At 32.6% G+C, this 18,321-nt stretch overlaps 2 protein-coding genes across 2 annotated transcripts; both read right to left on the reverse strand.

The window, feature by feature from the left end:
- On the reverse strand, positions 1 to 12,856 carry LOC143445777 (uncharacterized). The gene is made up of 19 exons (XM_076945092.1): positions 12,675 to 12,856; positions 12,131 to 12,300; positions 11,863 to 11,951; positions 11,298 to 11,437; positions 10,169 to 10,360; positions 9,906 to 10,063; positions 9,707 to 9,839; positions 5,510 to 5,815; positions 5,128 to 5,403; positions 4,381 to 4,500; positions 3,843 to 3,928; positions 3,060 to 3,306; positions 2,788 to 2,844; positions 2,515 to 2,558; positions 2,354 to 2,402; positions 1,966 to 2,012; positions 1,852 to 1,885; positions 1,555 to 1,700; positions 1 to 1,440 (listed from the first exon to the last, which is right to left on the reverse strand). The coding sequence occupies exons 1-19, from the start codon at positions 12,703 to 12,705 to the stop codon at positions 1,381 to 1,383; spliced, it is 2,385 nt and encodes a 794-aa protein (XP_076801207.1). The 5' UTR covers positions 12,706 to 12,856; the 3' UTR covers positions 1 to 1,380.
- On the reverse strand, positions 5,846 to 9,695 carry LOC143445783 (uncharacterized). Its single transcript, XM_076945102.1, has 2 exons — positions 7,015 to 9,695; positions 5,846 to 6,913 (listed from the first exon to the last, which is right to left on the reverse strand). Exons 1-2 carry the CDS (start codon positions 7,217 to 7,219, stop codon positions 6,567 to 6,569), a joined length of 552 nt encoding a protein of 183 aa, XP_076801217.1. The 5' UTR covers positions 7,220 to 9,695; the 3' UTR covers positions 5,846 to 6,566.
- Positions 12,857 to 18,321: the final 5,465 nt, after the last annotated feature.

Raw genomic sequence — 18,321 nt, forward strand, 5'->3', positions numbered from 1 at the left:
GTGAGCAAGACCAAATGAAAAGATAACATTTCGAAAAAAACTCTTAAATACTTGATTACATAGGACTTAAACTATTCAAAGAACTTGACAAAGTAGACGAACTCTTCTGTATATGTTATTTAAACAAGGTGGCCACTTAGATCTAGGATTAACCTTCTATTTGCAAAACCTTATTGGGTCACAACTTAAATTCTTGCAAGATAATTTCGCAGCAATATAAACAACGAACAATGAAAAAACTTACTGACTGAATGAACCTACTGACATAAAAGCAATCAAACTAAGTTCAATTAAAAGTGATTTATAGCATTAACTTATAAAAATTAATCTCTTTATACAATGATTGCACGTAATACTTATAAAACACGTAATACTTGAATATTAAAATGTAATTATGTTGATGATAACTGTGTCATTCATTATTTCGATATTAATTGTAGAGAGCATAAACAAAAGCATAATGATAAACGCTGTTACATCACAATGTAAACTCAAACTATTAATTAATAGTTAATTAATATACGAAAAAATGGCAAAACGTTGTTCGGTACAATGCGCTATAGCGATGAATGCGACCACTACATACACAGAAACGATAAAATGAAATAACCTGCGCAAAAGTGGCGCAAGACTTCACAAAACCAGTAAAACCACGTCCAAAAATAAAGTAAGTGCTTTATCCTTATTATAAACGATATACGCAGTCATATAAGTTTGAGCAACTACAGCTGCATGCAAAAGGTTGAGATGCTGAACATTGAAGGATTTTCACTTTGGCTGGCTATGGCAATCATTGTATGCACGTTGGAATGTTAAGTTTAAAAACGTATTTCTGCGCTCTTTATTTATTACATAATAATGCACTGATGGCACCAAGCCAAGTAAAGTAGCGGTTTACCACCTGGCGTTTAAGAGTGGTTTCGGAAAGATGCCAAAAATAGAAAAAATCGCTGTTCAAAAATAATACGAATTGTTTAAGCAAAATAAGATTTCCATGTTTTGACAAAATTATTTGCGTAAAAATGCATGAGGTGAAATGCATGAAGTATTCCGTATAACGCGAGTACAAACTATGTTGATCACAAATGTAGTTGCTGATTGAAAACATTTGGGATAAAACAGAAAGAGTTCACAGGATGAACTTCATAGTCCACAACTGCACTGTAGTAATTTAAAAAACAAACAATGATAGATAATGGGGTAAAAGACAAAACAACCAATGTAGAATTTATCGAAAAATATTTCGAAGAATTTATGCAACGAAAACTACCAATTTTAACAATACAAATTCTCAACGTGGTTATATTATATAAGCTATCTATGACAAAATAAACAAGACATAGAAATAATAGAAGTATGCAAGTTCTTGTAAGTCAATTTCTATGAGTTGTTGATTTCATCATAAGGCCCTTCAACATTTTCATATCTTCTTGGGCCGTTCTGTTGTCCATGATTTTAAAGCAAAAATTAATAGAAATATAATTATGAAATCATATTTTTACTTTAGCTTTGATTTTTATGAATTAGTTCAACGACTTCAGTTTAATTTCTCACCTCAGTATGAGCACGTGGAGCAATAATGACGTCATCATAAGCACCTTCAATATTCTCATATCTTCTTGAACTACTTGATGCATTTCCTTGATTGTTCGACTCAGCATTGGATTCCTCCCCGTTCACGACAACGTAACATGCATTGTCTGAGTAATAAAGTGTTCAGTTGGGCACTTTTTACTTTTGTTTGGTGTTATTTCTATGTTACAGTATTTGTTACCTCCACAATAAACATCATACTGTGGTATTAAGCTGTTATTTGTATAACTCATAAAAATTGTAAATAAGGTAATTTACCAGTTTCAAGCTGAGAATTTGAAGCTCTGTTTCTCTGCAAAATTGAAACAAAGTAAGATTCAAGCAGCTGCAATCAATGCTGCTGCGTTACATTTAAAATAAAACAGGAATTACCAAGTGACCAGTTGTGCTTCCATTAGCTGCAAGATATCCATTTTCATCTGCAGATTTATAAACGCAAAAAATAGTTTATAATTCTTACAAAAACAGTCATGAAGATTACGAAACTCGTTAACCTTTATCATATTACTATTCAATTCAAAATGAAAAATTTACTCCAGCTTTTGAATAAATGACGCAAATATGAGAAAGGTTGCAAAATTGCAATTTGCAATTCCTGCAAAAACAATCATGAAGATTTTGAAACTCATAAATCTAACTGTTTACTTTCCTAATTTGAATAGATGACAATAATTCACTTGAAAATTCTTCATGGAAAAATTTCGTGTTACTTAATATTTCTATAGAACAATCAGTCAGAGCAAATATTATGAGGTCATACCTTCAGCTGGACCAACTACTTCATAATTCCTTTGGTCATTTGAGTTAATCTGTGATCATTTATAACTTTAATTAGATTTCAAAACAGATGAAGCCATTCAATGTATAATAAATTGTTACAATAAACATTTCCATTATAATATGTACAAAAATTTTGATTACTTGGGTTGAATTATTTGCATCAACATCAATGTAACCGGGTTGATCTGGAAAAATAAACAATGTTTATAAGTAACATGAGCATATGCATATATAAAAGCAAATAAAAACGTAACTTCCAACATTAACTAGACCTAAACAGAAATAAAAACACGAACAAATGAGCAAATCTTGATTAAATAGCTTTGAAAACAAATGAACATTTTTGACACCATTTCATGAAAACATTTCCAAAGTTATTCGAAGCATTAGTTGTGGCCTAAAGAATAATGGCACCTGTCAATATGCGGTTGCCACTGACAGTAGGATACATTTCATTAGACTGACTTCCATCTGTGTAAATACCAAGAATACAGTGAAAAGAATTTATAAACTAACGAAAAAAAGTTTTTTAAAACATTGACCAAAAACAACGTACATTTAAGATAGTCACAAACTGCAAATGGAGATAAAATAAAAACAATTTTGGAATATAAATATAAAAACCTAAGTTCCAAGAATGCCAGTTTCAACAAAATAATGAAACAAATCCAAAAAAATAAACCAACTTTTCTTCTGAGGTCCTCTTCTCCATCTATAAACACCATAACCAGCTGCACATAAAATGATCACCACAACACCAGCAATAATACCAGCAATTGCACCAGTGGAGAGACCAGAAGTGCCAGGTGGTTCTCCATTGTCATTTGTATTGTCCACAACTTCAATGTGAAAGAGTAAAACACTATTCGAGAATAAACTTCCGCTTGAAGATTTCACGGTGAGCTCGTAACTTCCATTGTCTGAATTTGTTACCTGTAGCGATTATAGTATTTTTATTTTGATGTCATTAACGTGACGACCAGCAGTAATCTACGAGTTGGAATTGTAAGTGCTGCAGATGATAGCTTGCTTCAGCTCAAAGCTTATCGTTAACTACTGTTAGGAAGGGCTATATAATTATTAATGCACAGCTCAAGTCAGTTAGTTACCAATTATTAATTAAATTATCAATGCACACTTTTTTCATGAAAAGACTGATTACAGTATTGTTAAACTGATGCAGTAAATTTAATAAAAGTAGAAATTTGTAATGAATTTAATAATTTAGCTGTAAGCCAATAACCTTGCAATGTAAGTTAAATTTGTAATTACTCTGTTACTTCAACAATAAACTTACAGAGTAGACTTATTTCCTATGTCTACCCCAGAATTTTACCTAGAGTTTCCTAGCAAACTTAGTCCATAAGAACAAAAAAATTTTATTTCATAAGTTTTAATAAATTAATTCAACTGTATCTGTACATGGTCGTTGGTTTACAAGATTGCACAAAACTTATGTCATTACTTACTTGTGTTCGAGTGAATGTGAAAGTTTGTTGGCCTTGGTCACCAGTTGATTGTATAGTCATTGAACCATCACTTGCCACTGATGATCCTGGTGAATAAATCGGTCAAATTAACTAATAACATGAAACCAGTACTAACGGCATAGTGCTAAACTACTTAGAAGTTGCTTTGGTGATGTCACCTCCAGACTCAAAATGTTGATTATTACAGCAAAGCGTAAATCAAAACTTTCAATACTGTCTTCATAACTATTTGACTAATTTTTAGAAAATTTGTATTTTGGTTTTTCTGTAAAAAAGGTTTCAAGTTAAGCAATAACTTTTTTGCTTAGTGGTTTAAGAGTAAATTAAAAATGCCCTTGATTTTGAGGTATTTCAACCTGTGAGATCCTAAAAAGCATAATCTTTAAACTCAAGATAACTTTATAATAAAGACCTGTTCAACACATCAAAGTACTGTAAGTACAGGTCGCAAATAGCTCTTGTTGAGTTCACCACATACTGATAAATAAATGACCATAGAAATCAAGTCAAAATTTACCATTTTTGCTCAATGATACAAATTGGGAGTTTGGATTTGAGAAAAACACAACAGAGCAGATTCCAGTTTCATTCAAATTCCAGTTACAAGTTGGAATTTTATCATCCTGTGTTGCAGCGTCTGGAAATACAAACTTTAGTTTTATTGGGCAAGATCATTAAAATTTAGATATGAAAAACAGGTTTATGTTAAAAATCTGGTTTATAAAACATAGTTACTTTTGCAAGCTATTACAGTGAAATTAGCCCATTAAAAAATTAAAATCTTTTTTAATAAAAAGTTTAAAACATCTACTTCATTGTATAAAAGCATGCACATGTAAAATTAAATGTTGATTGCATATGCTACACATTGATATAATTAATGTAAAGGTAAATATGCATCTAATTTGATTTTCTAAACATCACTCATTCAAACCAATTACAAAGCAACCCATGGATAGAAAATGTACAGGTTTAATAAAAGCAAATGCCAATGAAACATCAGCAATAATTATCAAAAAGCTTTAATAATCAAAATGTACAAAAAACAACTTCAATTTACTTTGTTCTATTTAAATAGTCTTTAAAGAAATGATTCCAGTTATATCGCTACAACTGTTATGCATGTAAATTCCAAGTTCATACATCTACATTACACAAAGAAGTAGATCACACTAAATTAAACTTCCAATTAATGAACAGCAAACAATTCAAACATTACAGCAACATCTTTTGACAAACATTATAACACTTCATCAGAACTCACATATAACATTGAGGTAAATAGCTGCATTAAAGCTTCCAAATTGATCATTTGTGTTGCAGATATAATCTCCAGTGTCAAAACGTGTTACAGAGGAAAACAATTTTGAAGACTGAGATACCATTGTGTTGTCTGGTAGCTTTATGAGGTATGCGGTGCTCAATTCATTTTCATATGAAACACTGCAAGAGATGATGATGCTTTCTCCAAGATAAGTTGTTGAGTTGATGCTGCCATCATTTGCAACATTGTTGCCACTGACATTGAACTGAACTTGTCCTGAAAAAAAACTAGCAATTTTAGGCAAGATCAAAAACCAGCATAACACAAAACTCAGCACAGCACAGCAAACACAACACAGCGAAGTGCCTTTCGTTGCACTCACTCTCAGCAGGAATCACATCAACAGTTTGCTCTGCACTTGATATATTGCCAACTACATTCTCAGCATTACAAGTCACATTGCTTGATGCATTGAGATCAACACTGATAAGACAAACACCATCTGAGGTGAGTATCTGGCATCTTGAATCTGAGCACAGTTGCCAACTACAAGTTGCTGGTGGGTTTGCATCACTTGGAGTGCAATTCATTGTGAGTTGTTGATCTGATCTTAGCAGGTAGTTGCTTTTTGATGATTCAATCACGTACTGCGATATCTGTATTGTGTTAACGACTGACAAAGAGAGATCTAAAGATGTAAAACGATTTTTATAAAAAAATGAACTTTCTTGGCATAACATTTTTCACGTTTTAAAATTAAATAATATTAAAATTTAACAAATAAAGCAAAGCAACAACTGAATGTGAATTAGCAATTAATAACTAAAGCAGAATTATGAAATTTACCTGATGCAAACAACAGCAACAAAAGCAAAAATATTAGCATAACTTGCTAAAAAGCAACTGACAAACACATGCTACTAATCTGAGAACTACCAAAGTAATAATCACAACAATTTAATGTTAAGTTATATTTTGATGTGACATTTGTAGCTTGCATAACAGACAGCACAAACATACATAGTATATATTTTCAAAACAAACTTATTTTTTTAAATTTCGGGTTGATAAATCTTGCACACTTACATATATGCAGTCTTGAAATAGTCTTTCCATAATTAAATACAAAGTTACTCAGAACACACTATGTGCCACAAACTCTGCAAATGTGATTTAATAAGGCATAACAACAAAAACAAAATAATGGCATATGTTTAGCCACAGATATAATAAATAACCACAGTGTAAGAAGCACAGAACGAATTCATTAAAAGCGGACAACAAGTTAACTACCACTTTTTATGCAAAAGTGAGTTTGAGTTTCAAAAGTGACATTAGCAGTTGATTATAGTTGTTGATTATTATAGATTATAGATAGTATTATAGATAGTTGATTAAATAGTTCATTTGATTATCCGGTTTGAAATTGATAATAATAATCAGACGAAATTCTCAAACATCAATTGACAAATTAAATCATTCACAAAATGATCATAGCAAACGCATGCAATCAACAACTGCCTACTCACACAATACATCAAGATATATGGATGAGCTATAACTTCCAAAGCTATCCATGGTTGTGCAGTATTGGAGGGTTTTATTGGTTTCAAATCAAAGGACTGGACAAAGAGCTTCTTATCAGAAACTTTTAACTCGTATGTTGTGTTAAGCTGATCACTAAAAGCAATGTTGCAAATAAAAGTAAGATTTTCTCCAGGATATGAAGCTACTCTTTCCCCAGTGTTTGTGATGTTGCTACCAGTCACATTGAATTCAAGATTCCCTGAAACAGTAGAACATCAACTTCCTAAACGTTTTGCCATATATTGATATCACAAAAGTCTTTTTTAACTGTAGAACTGATCACTACGAGAAATTACTCACTTTGTGCTGGAACCACAGTGATGGTTTCATTATTACTTGACCTGGAACCAACTTCATTTCCAGCGGTGCAAGAGACCAGACTTGATTGGTCAAGATCATAACTTATGCTGCAACCACTGACTGAGCTAACTGTGTTTGACTGAGTCATATGAAATGTGAAGTTACAATTTGCAGGTGGATTTGCTTCACCATTTATGCACTGCATGGTGAGATTTTCATCTGATCTTAAAAGATATCCATTCTCTGCAACTATTGTGTATTGAGAAAGCTCAACTTTGCTGACAACTGTGTCAGGTTCATCTGTCAATTTGAAAAATGATACATTATAACTAATTCAAAACAAACATAAAAAAACAATAAAATCAATGTCTTTCTGAGAAGTTTTTAATTGTTTTCAATTTTTCATGGTATTTTTTCCTAATTTGGAGAACCTACAATGTAGAAAGAGAAAAAATTTATGTTAAACTTTACACAGTTGCAATGAAGGCAACAAGTAATCATATTCATCGTACTCTAAACATTTGCCCTTTTTATGAAAAAGAAGCAAGCAAAGCAGCTAAAAAATGGTAGAACCAAGTTGCAAAATCGATCATGAAAGCTTAATTGTCTGTCACAAACTTATAAACTTATCAACAAGTCCACATAAAGTTTATTTTCAACAGTGATAAATACTATAATGTCATCGAATTATACTGTATTGTCGCTTCTGTGTATCTGATATAGTCACCAGTCATACTAAGCCTTTAGCTGGAGCACATCAAGTAAAATGGCTCTGACTTGTAGTGCGTGACAACTTCATAGTTTATGTTTGAGCTGGGTAGGCAGTGACTATTTTGTACTCAATAACTATACACTCTGTTTGCAATAATCCGAATTTATGAATCTTATTAATTTGTTAAAACCACAGCCCTATAAAAATAAAGCCTGATTTTCTTTCTCCCGTATTTATGTTGGTCTAAGCAAGCCACAACAGCCTCGTGATCCTCAAGCCTCTGGTCCCCTCAAATATTGGCTGTCACTGCCTTTGCAAAAGCTTTTTTAACTCAACATATTTGTGACAATTCAGAATCAACACTGAGAAAAAATGACTTTGTCATAAATCTCTACTTGCCCATTACCTATTCTTACGTAGAAAAGTGTGCTACCTATAACAAGGCCGTGAACGCTTTACAAAGTATCAATAAAACTGAAATTTTGCAAAAAAAACAAAAAGTATGTTGTTGCCTACCATCTTCTTTAACGTATTCGCAAATGACCGGGGAAAAATTTGCATGTATCCAAGGGATGCAAAAACGAAACTAAAACAACAAAGTACCAAAGTGATGGTTTCATCATTGCTTGACTTGCAACCAGTTACATTTCCTGCTATGCAAGAGACCAGACTTGATTGATCAAGATCATAAATTTTATTGCAACCACTAACTCAGCTGACTGTTTTTGAATGAGTCATGTCAAAATTTTGCAGAGCACAAAAACAGAACACAAATAGAGGTTTTTTCCTATGCAAGGGCAGCTTTACGCAAATAGTTCCAGTCATCTTAAAACATAGCACCATAGTGAAACTAAGGTATCTTTTTTAAACGAGTTCTTTTATCTTTTTTTTAAATGCATCTTACTCCAAAGTTGCATAGAATTTAACAAAGACTTTACGGAAGTTGGTGCATATGTTGGTGATTCACGGGTGCAAAAATTCCACCCATAAACATCTAACATGACCGCTGTTTCTTGTAATAATTTGAAATATGTGTTGGAATAATCAATCAAATGAGGTCAAGAACTACTGGAAGAAGTTGACTTGTAGACTTATCTTGGTACAGCACTGGCAATATTGAAGACATCTGATATAGGTTTGCACTTAAAGAAAATTCATTAAAAATGCCTAGTACTAACCTGCCTTGTCGTTTGTGTAATAGGTATTCCTATAAACTTAATTAAGTACTTAAGAAAGCAGGTACTCCTGGCATGATTAGATCAAGAACAAATAGAGTTTAAGAAATAAGTATAGCGAAGTCATAAAAGTTGAAGAGATTATCACGAAGTGCCGATTACGCCAAAATGGTCACATATTTTGCTTACATGAGTAGCACCCTATAAGTATAGCAATAACTTGGATGCTATTTGGTGAAAATTGAAAGATCTACCTACCAAAGATCTACCTACCTAGATCTACCAAAGATTAACTGGCCATGGTAACTAAACAAACAGATGGATGGACAACAACATCAGCTTGACTAATTGCAAAAGAACTGCAAAATGTTGTGGGTGATAGAGGAAACTTGTCAAATTATTGTCCAACTGGTAAAGGAGGCCCTAAGCCCAAGTACACTTGGAAAGATTACCAAGAAAGAACAGTTAATGTTACACAAAGTTAGACGGAGTTAGAAAGTTAGACAAAGTTAGCTAGATAAATAAAAAAGTTAATGTTTTACATTTAATTAGCCAGTTAAACATGTAATGTAGATTATTACCTAAACCATTAATTTCTGTTTGGCTTGTTAAACCAATTTTAGAATTTTCAACATGTTATGACTTTTGTGCATATATTTGTCTACAGTTGGCAAAATTATTACTGTCATGCTATCAATTTTGTTCTGCGCATTTCTTGTCCGTTTAAAGCATTATACTTATAGTTGGTAAAATCTAATGTAAACAAAAATTATGTCACTTTTATACTGAAACATCTTTTACTCACATAATACATCCACAATATATTCCATTGACTTTCCACTTGCAGGATAGGCACCAGTATAAGGAGTGACAGCCTGACATGAGATTACTTTGTTGTTGTCACTTCTTTGCAATGAAGACAATATGAATCGTTCTCCCTTTGTAAAATTGGTGTCATATTACAAAAGTAGACATGTAAATACAAGGTCAAATAATTGATTCACCTGTGTCCTATTGTAGTTATTTCCTCCAATATATAATCGAGAAGTACTTCCTTCAGGAATGACATCATTGTAATTACAAGTCAAACTCAAATTAGCTCCTTCAATCACAATCAGTTTATTGCCTTCAATTGAACTGCTTGCAAGGGTTACATTGGGAGCTGAATACAAAAACAATCCTAAATTGAGCAATGAGTGTAAACAGCTTTCATTACTTAGGGCTAACTTATTATTTGACGTTTATGACAACAAAAATAATTAGAAACCTGTCCAACATTGCAGATTATCCTGATCGCTCCATTCTGCTGAAGCCAGACAAGTGGTGTCACTAGAGGTCAGGATTATACCATTTGAGTAAAACAAGTTTCCTCCGTTGGAACAAGCAAACTTTCCTGGTGAGTTGAATATCCTGGAAGTTGTATCCACAATAACATCATATGGAAGTGAGGAGTTGCAATCTGTGGAAAATTGCACATCTATTAGTATCAAATGTATGAAGCAGCATAATTAAGTAGGCCTACTTAACATTACCATGATAGTGCAAGTTTTTTGGCCCAAGCGACATACAACCGATGTTTTATTTAAAAAGCAAAAGATATTATAATATATTATAAACATAAATTGCGTTGAATTAAATTTATGTTATTACAGAAATGAGAGAAAATCAAATTTTATTATGCAAAGATTATATCATCTTGTAGTCGTGCATATACATTAAGTACAAAATATTTGAAGCTCTTTAGTACCAAAGTTTATGATATGGTATAAAGGAAAACATTGTGCTTTTTGTAATATCTACTTATTTTCCAAACAACGAATCAAACAGCTTATAGGCTTAGCTTGGCCATTTTTAAGACTGCCTGTTTACCAACAATTATATTTAATTAAACAATGATAATAACAAATAAATAGCAAGTAGTTCCATAAAGTATTGGGTCTCATATAAACTACAGCTGTTGAGAAAGGCTTATTTATGGAATAAAAATTTACTGTTCCTGGATGTAATAGCAGTTAAATGTTAATCTTGGTCACAGAATATTGCAACCTTGATACTGTGTGAAAACTTCATCATGTTTTCATCTATGAATAGGAGCATTGTTGGTTCAATTGATATCTACAACTTCCTCCTAACATGGTGGGATACTTGCTTATTTGAAGTTGGCATAAATTAACTTTTACATAATTTCAAGCATATCAGTAATATTTGAATAAGATAGTCGTCTACAACAATGTAATTTTATTGTTAATTATCTGAACCACTTAATAATGTCAGGTTAAACAGGAAAATGGTTTACTTATGAAAGGAATCCTGCAAGTAAAATGAAATGATGGAAAAATGACATTAAATAATATAAAACAATCTAAATATATAACTCTCAAATTAGTGTGGCACACCTCTTATATCAAGTACAATGGGTTGTGAATCAAAACCAATACCAATACCACCAAGTTCAACCTGATATCCATCTTCTTCAGCTCTAAGTTGTGCAATGGTAAGTTGTGTGGTGAAGTTTGATGCTGACATAGCAACTGCACTGTTGGAGATAAGTGACATGTTACATCACTAAGGCACCGCAGTTCATTCAAAGTCATTTTATAATAAATAATCTTGTAATAAATAATATAATCATTACATCAACATCACTTATTCAAGGTTTATTCAACAAATTCTACATGTGCAAGTCTGTGTAAGGAAATATTAATAACTAATGAATTTGCATATTGCAGATAAAATGAATGAAATAACATAACACTGGAAATATTTTGAGATAAACTTTTATGCAACATATATTAAGCTGTCAACAACAAGCAGACTAGTACTCTTCTGTAGAAAAGCTAAAAATTTTAAATTGCATTTGACTGAAAAATTGTTATAATATATTCATAATAAAAATCAAGTTGAAAAAATATTTCAAGGAGTTCATCACCCGTTCATCTATATATCAACCCATATAGTCACCTGATATTTATTCGACTGGAGTAGATGGAAGAGTCGGCAGCGCTATCAACATCAGGGTATGGGACATATCCTGCTTGGGCAACCCGAGTCTGTAAAATACTTAAAATATCAAAATACGGTAGAATAGTATAGAATAGAAAAAACAAAAACAAAACCATAGTAACTTGTAGCCATCATTTGGTAATAGATGAACACATAGTAACAGTAATTTGTAATAGTAAAACCATAGTAATTTGTTGTCACCATTTGGTTATAAATCAGCACATACCCCATTATATCTCCAGTCAACAATCCAGTTTCCTCCTGATGAGATCACTGATGATGGTGGTGAAGCTGTAGCAGTGATAACCACAGTGGAGTTGGTTGCTTGTACAGGGTATGGTGTTGTGAGAGGTGAAATGCTTTGTCCTTGTATCATAACAGCAGTTTGTAGAATAACTGCAAGTTTAAAGTATAAAAAATAATGTTAATTTTATACTCAGCAGTGGTAGCTACTTTTCCTTTGTTAAATATAACGAAAGAAAAGTCTTATGATAGTTAGTACAGAAAATTGTTTAAAAAAGAATTGATGAAAATCATTTCTTGTAGTTTCATTTATCAAAGCTGTTTCATTGTATGTTTTTTGTTTCAAAGCATTTTAAATTGCCTTGCTTTTAGTGATTGTTGATATTCAACAATTTAAAATACTACAAACTATAGCAAATAAATCATAAAGTATCAAGTGTTAGGTCAATGCGTTACATTTAAAAAATAAAAATTAAACCAATACAATACTACAATGATAGTTCAAAAATTGTTAAATGTATCTTTACCTGATAAGCTTAATTCCAGATGTTTTTGCATATTTTTTTATCTAATGTTGTGCATTGGCTCTCAGTTGAAATATTTAATCGTTTATTTCTATAAGAAACTTGACATTAAGTGTAACCTAACACACATTAGTGTTGTGACAAATATACACGGTTGTAAGCATGAGTGATAAATCTTAGGTATAATATAGATATAATATGGCATAAATATCTTAGTACCGTACTGCTTCTATTCGTAAATCTTTTAAATAAATGTATTAGCTGATATTTTGTGCAAAGTTTGGCTGACAAATACCGCTAAACAAACAATAGTTAATCAAAGCTAGCTGATCTTTAAACAACAGGAAATCCACATAATTTAATCTTCAAGCCACATATACTGTATAAACAAGTTGGCTAAGACCACAACTATACTTATACCCTGCAAGTAAATATTCTTTCTAACTGTAAATTTCATAACAACTACACATATCAAAAACTATTCTTTTTCAATTAGTTACAAACTGACAATGATCGTAAATTATGCAAAAATTTTATATAATTCAAGTTTTCTTTGATCACTGCTAAAACTGCCAATTTCATCTCTAAAAAGCAATTTACTTCATGCTCTTATTACTGTATGTTGTCATCTTCACTTACCAAAATAACTAACATAACATAAACTGTTTTGTATGTTTACCAAACTATGTACCACTTTAAAGTAAACCAAATAACCAAAATCTCTGATGTTTTACTCATGTTTTCTTTTTTTCATTTCACTTCACATTTTTATAAAAGACAAGATTCAATGCGAGTCTGCACGCAAGGTTTCGATTGAGGGAATCACAAAACTGATTCATATTTATGCGTAATATTTAGGTTCGTAGTTGATTCAATACACCTTTAGTTGAAATAAAATAGCATGTATTACACATACCATCATTTGTGTTTTATACTAACAACCAAATTTGCCAAACAACTAAACCAAACAGTTCATCTCCAAATTATGATACACTCTTAGTACACTCTTAGTTGAAATGAAAGAGCATGTATTTATTCCACACACCATCAGTTGTGTTTTATACTAACAACTGATTAATCACCAGAATATGACAATATAAGTTGTAACAAGCTGCTGGCCAAAACTTGGAAAAGTTTCTAGAAAAGCCCCAAACGTGAGCATATTATTTCAACAAGATACCGGTACATTATTTATAAGAACAGTAATCTGCCCTAGATATGAATGTTTTGACTGTTTATCAACTACACTTTCTTTCATCACACACAACATGCTTGTAGTGCAATTTCATGCAATTCACCAAAAAATGCCTCCATACAAATGCCAATATATCAACCAAGCTTCTATGCATTGTCTCACTTTTTTCCAATGGCAAAGTATCACTAAAAGTTACATTTTATGTTTTTGTTAAAAACATACTTTGACATTCGAGACCATAGGCTATAAACTGAAAACAAAAAGAAGATATTTTTATCATAAACTTTCCTGAAAAGAAAATAATTTGAACTTTTCTCGACTCTTTCATTTATTCAAATTCCTAGAATGAACTAAGTAATAAACAGAGGTGGGCAGTCAGTGCCTTAAAAGTACATCGGTAACGATACTGGTGTTGGAAAAAAGTGTAATAACAAATGTAAATAATGCAAATAAAATTTAAAAAACATACTACACAAAACCTTGAAGTAATCATTTTAAAAGTAACAAGCATCGGGACTGACTTATATTTCTTGAAAAAGGAATTCGGTGCTTTTTTTTAAAGTACCAACAGTACCGATATTGGTACTGAAAAAGTATTGCAGTACAGTAATTTGGTATTATAGTACAGCTGTATGACACACCTCTGCTAATAAAACAGCTGGAAGACTAATGTATGCTTATATGGCAAAATGCAAGTTTACTAACCAGTTCTATAGGGGTGATACATTAGCTATGAGGTCAGTCTTTAGAAAAAACAGTCTTCAACCTCATTCAACATCCTGCTCTGTAACAAAAATGACGACAGCCAACTTGTTAGCATCTGAAAAATTGTGTGTTTGTTGTAATATCCGTCGAAAGTTTAGCCTTGCCCATAATGGAAGCTGTGGTACTTGCACACATGAGATTCATCAAAGTGTGCGCCAAACTTTATCATCTTTACGCCAATTTATTACAAAAAAAAACAAAGAAAAACTGTTTGTTTGAACGTTCAAATTATAATTAATTAAAACTAAGAATTGAAGTTTCAGTGCACGCCATCAAGTCTTTGCATAAACGAGTTCTCGTCCAAAATTTCCGTACTTTCTATTCGGGGCCTAACCTACCCCCTTCAAATATTAACATTCTGACCCGTTCTCATGAGCTTTGAGCCGAAAGTTTTTACCTGAACAAAAAAACTAACTTGGGGATTCCCTTAACGCCAAAAATGATGAAAAACTAACAACCTAACCAAGTATGGTCGCACACTACAGGCTATAAAGTGTGCAACTATTTCTGAAGAAAAGATAAACAACTTTCCAAAACAATACAACTGGAAAATTATTTAGAAAACGTTTGCTGACGTCTTACTTACAAGAAAATCAAACAAAACACATTTCAATTGTTTGACCTCGCTATAAATTTAAGGTTTTGGCTTGGGTAAAATCCCCTAATTTAATGGTTGTTATGTAAAGTTTTAGGGATTATTAACGGGAGTAGAACGTAAAATGTTTAAAAACAAATTTTTGCCAAATTAGTTTTGGGTGATACAGAATGTGTTTATTTTATGTAAAATAAAGTTTTTAAACGGGAGCAATGAGCATATTTATATAAATTTAGATAAGTTAAAGCTTTTCTACTCGCCAATCACCATTCAGAATATGAAAATGAAAATTGTTATGCTCGAGTGATTTTGATCCTATAGGCCACCAACCCTGATGAGCTTTTTTCCACAATTTGGAAGAAGAGATCCTCTTGTTCATATTCTGAATGGTGATTTAAAGATCTACCATTTTGGATAGGTTTAACATAGACACATGCTAATTTATATTTAACACATTTGTAATAATTAAACTTGATTAATTGAGGTTTGTGCTTGAAATATGGCGAGGTAAGTTGTTGGGTTGCTCTGGTAAGTAGATCTGACTCCTGACTCCAAAAGCCTGCTGCTACAGTAATAAGCTATCCTCGCTCATATATTAAATAAGTAATAACCTTCTGAGCTCAACACTTTAATGGCCTCACAGTCGAGTCGCCGAAACAGTAGCAAAGAGAACGGCAAACGATCATGCAGTGAGAAAAAAGTTATCGTTTTTCGAAGTAGCTTGAGGGCGCCAACCAGCGACAAACGAAGAAGTACGCAAGGGCCGTTACAGAAAATTCAGCTATTCCGCTTGACCTATATTTGTCAAAAGCGACAGACGAACTGTGTTGATCTTAGTCAGTTACGAAGCTAGGCTAATAGCTAGGCTAATAAGTTGTTTTAGCTACAAAGTTGACGTTGGTCTTGCAAAAGCAAATGACAAATAAAAATTTTTATTTCTCCTCATTGACTTGTGATAATATTGTGATTATAACCAAAACTAATATACAGATTATGGGAAACTTACAATTCTAGTATATGTGCGTCGTTCTAGCAAAGTGTAACACGACTCGCAATCACTTCCTGTACCATTGTTGTGACGTAATATTTTCGCCTTTTTCGTATGCGTTCAGTTTGTCGAAAATAAGTTTTGTTAGCGTAGGCAGTTCGAAGTAACAAGTCTGGGTATAATCAGCAATCAACAATTTAATGCAGTTGAATATAGCTAAGCCAAAATGCTATTACATTGACTGTTGAATGAAGTGCTGTTGATGTGCCAATGTTCTGTCAATTTGTAATCGTACAACGAAGAATCAATATAACCAGTTTATACAATCAACAATTTGTGCAAACTATTGAACAGTACAATTTAAGACAAGCTCAGTGTCAGGTCAGACAACTCTGCTTGTCGGCTTTACAGGACAATCAGCTTTTAGCTGAACAAACGAGTCTAGGATTGATTAAGCAAACAACGGCCTTGAGACTCATTATATCGAAGACAATAAACATTCAGACAATCAAAGATTGTATTGGAGTGACTGGTACAGTCAAGTTCAACAACAATAACCAATCATTCCATCACAGACTGTTTACAAACTGAAAGTTTAGCTAATTATTAACAATATTGCCTGAAACTTTAACTGTTCACTAGAACCATTGAACAAGAGCAAGTATCGCTGGTGCCTTGCCAAATACCAGCATTACAACGGCCACTAAGTATCGAACATGAATCGTATTGACCCAAGCTAAATTCTTTAAACTAAACAGTCTGGTACTTACTACAGAATCGAACACCTGTGTTACAACTCTTTATTTTCAGTCACTATCTAACCTCAACAGTCTCCACATATATAGAAGCGAACAACTTACTGCAAACCACTTTAATTTTAAATGCCGTTTATGTATGTTGACCAAATTTGTAAACTTATGTTTTCGAATAGGTTCTACCTTCTTGTGCAAACAAAGCTTCAGCATTCAGGTGTCGAGCCAATATCAGTCATATACAACACATCACACATCGATGAAAACTACTATACGATGTTTCACAACAAAATGTGCTGAAATGTTGGAAAATTAAAAGATTAATGATTATTTGATTGGCTAAAATGCTAACTGAAATCCGTTTTACGTTTCTTCAGCATCTAAGTATTTGCTAACAGCAATTGAGAACTATTTGAAAATCCTTCATTTGTCAACAATCACCAACAAAGATTGCCAACAAATCTTAATGAAGTCATTCAGCAAGCTACTTTCATTGTTTTGCTTTTTCGAATAATTTGTAACATGATCAATTGAGACAGATAGCTATCACGCGTTTCAGCTCTGAGACAGTCGCCGCTTATGTTTGTTCACTTCCTTGTATGATATCTCTGTTTGTTTCCTCCTACACCACCTACGATTAAACTATACGTCTGCACTTACATTGGCGTCTTTAATAATAATAGTTTAACGATGTAAAGTATATGTAAAAGCAAAATATAAAAAGCACAACCAAACGAAAATTTTTGATCAGTTGCTAAGATCATAAACTATCTCCTTTTCACGCTGAATATGTCATTTTATAACTATAGTGCGGCCGTTATTGTTTGAGCAAAATGTTTTTGACAACTTGTATTAAACGTCTTGGCAGTAATCTTGCAATTAGTTTGTCATGTGCGGTATGAAACGTGCAGGCAATGGACTTGGCATGGTACATGTTGCACTCAGTGACTCAGACATGACATGGTTCGCGGTTTGGTCGCAGAGTTTGCCACTCCCCACTTATGTCGAATTGAATGATCTGAGGTTGGCGGTTATTGCATATCGTGTTATCGATTAGCTTGAACAAAGAGCTATTTTTTAGCCCGAGCGACTTTCAAGAGACGCCGATTTATTGTCTACAGCGCCTATTATAAATCGTCAGACCGCCGCTTTCAATATCCAAATGTACTGTATTTATTGGTCCAATATACTAGATCGGTGTTTCTCAACCTTTTTAGCCCACGGACTATTTTCCATTAGCATAAGTATTTGCGGACTCAGGTAATAGGAATAAAAAATAAGTTAGTTCAACACTTAAACAGTAACACAACACATACAAAAAGCAGAAGCAGTTTTTTTATTGGGCACATTTGCAA

This window comes from Clavelina lepadiformis, chromosome 2 (genome assembly GCF_947623445.1).
Source record: "Clavelina lepadiformis chromosome 2, kaClaLepa1.1, whole genome shotgun sequence".
Lineage (NCBI taxonomy): Eukaryota > Metazoa > Chordata > Ascidiacea > Aplousobranchia > Clavelinidae > Clavelina > Clavelina lepadiformis.

Bases quoted from the DNA above. Each gene is read 5' to 3' on its own strand.
- LOC143445783 (XM_076945102.1), bottom strand. From the start codon at position 7,219: ATGCAGTGCATAAATGGTGAAGCAAATCCACCTGCAAATTGTAACTTC. The intron at 6,914-7,014 runs GTGAGTAATTTC...CTACTGTTTCAG, and splicing joins CACTGTGGTTCCAGCACAAA to GGAATCTTGAATTCAATGTG.
- LOC143445777 (XM_076945092.1), bottom strand. From the start codon at position 12,705: ATGCAAAAACATCTGGAATTAAGCTTATCAG. The intron at 3,929-4,380 runs GTAAATTTTGAC...TTTATTCACCAG, and splicing joins TGTATCATTGAGCAAAAATG to GATCATCAGTGGCAAGTGAT. The intron at 2,559-2,787 runs GTGCCATTATTC...TTATTTTTCCAG, and splicing joins TGGCAACCGCATATTGACAG to ATCAACCCGGTTACATTGAT.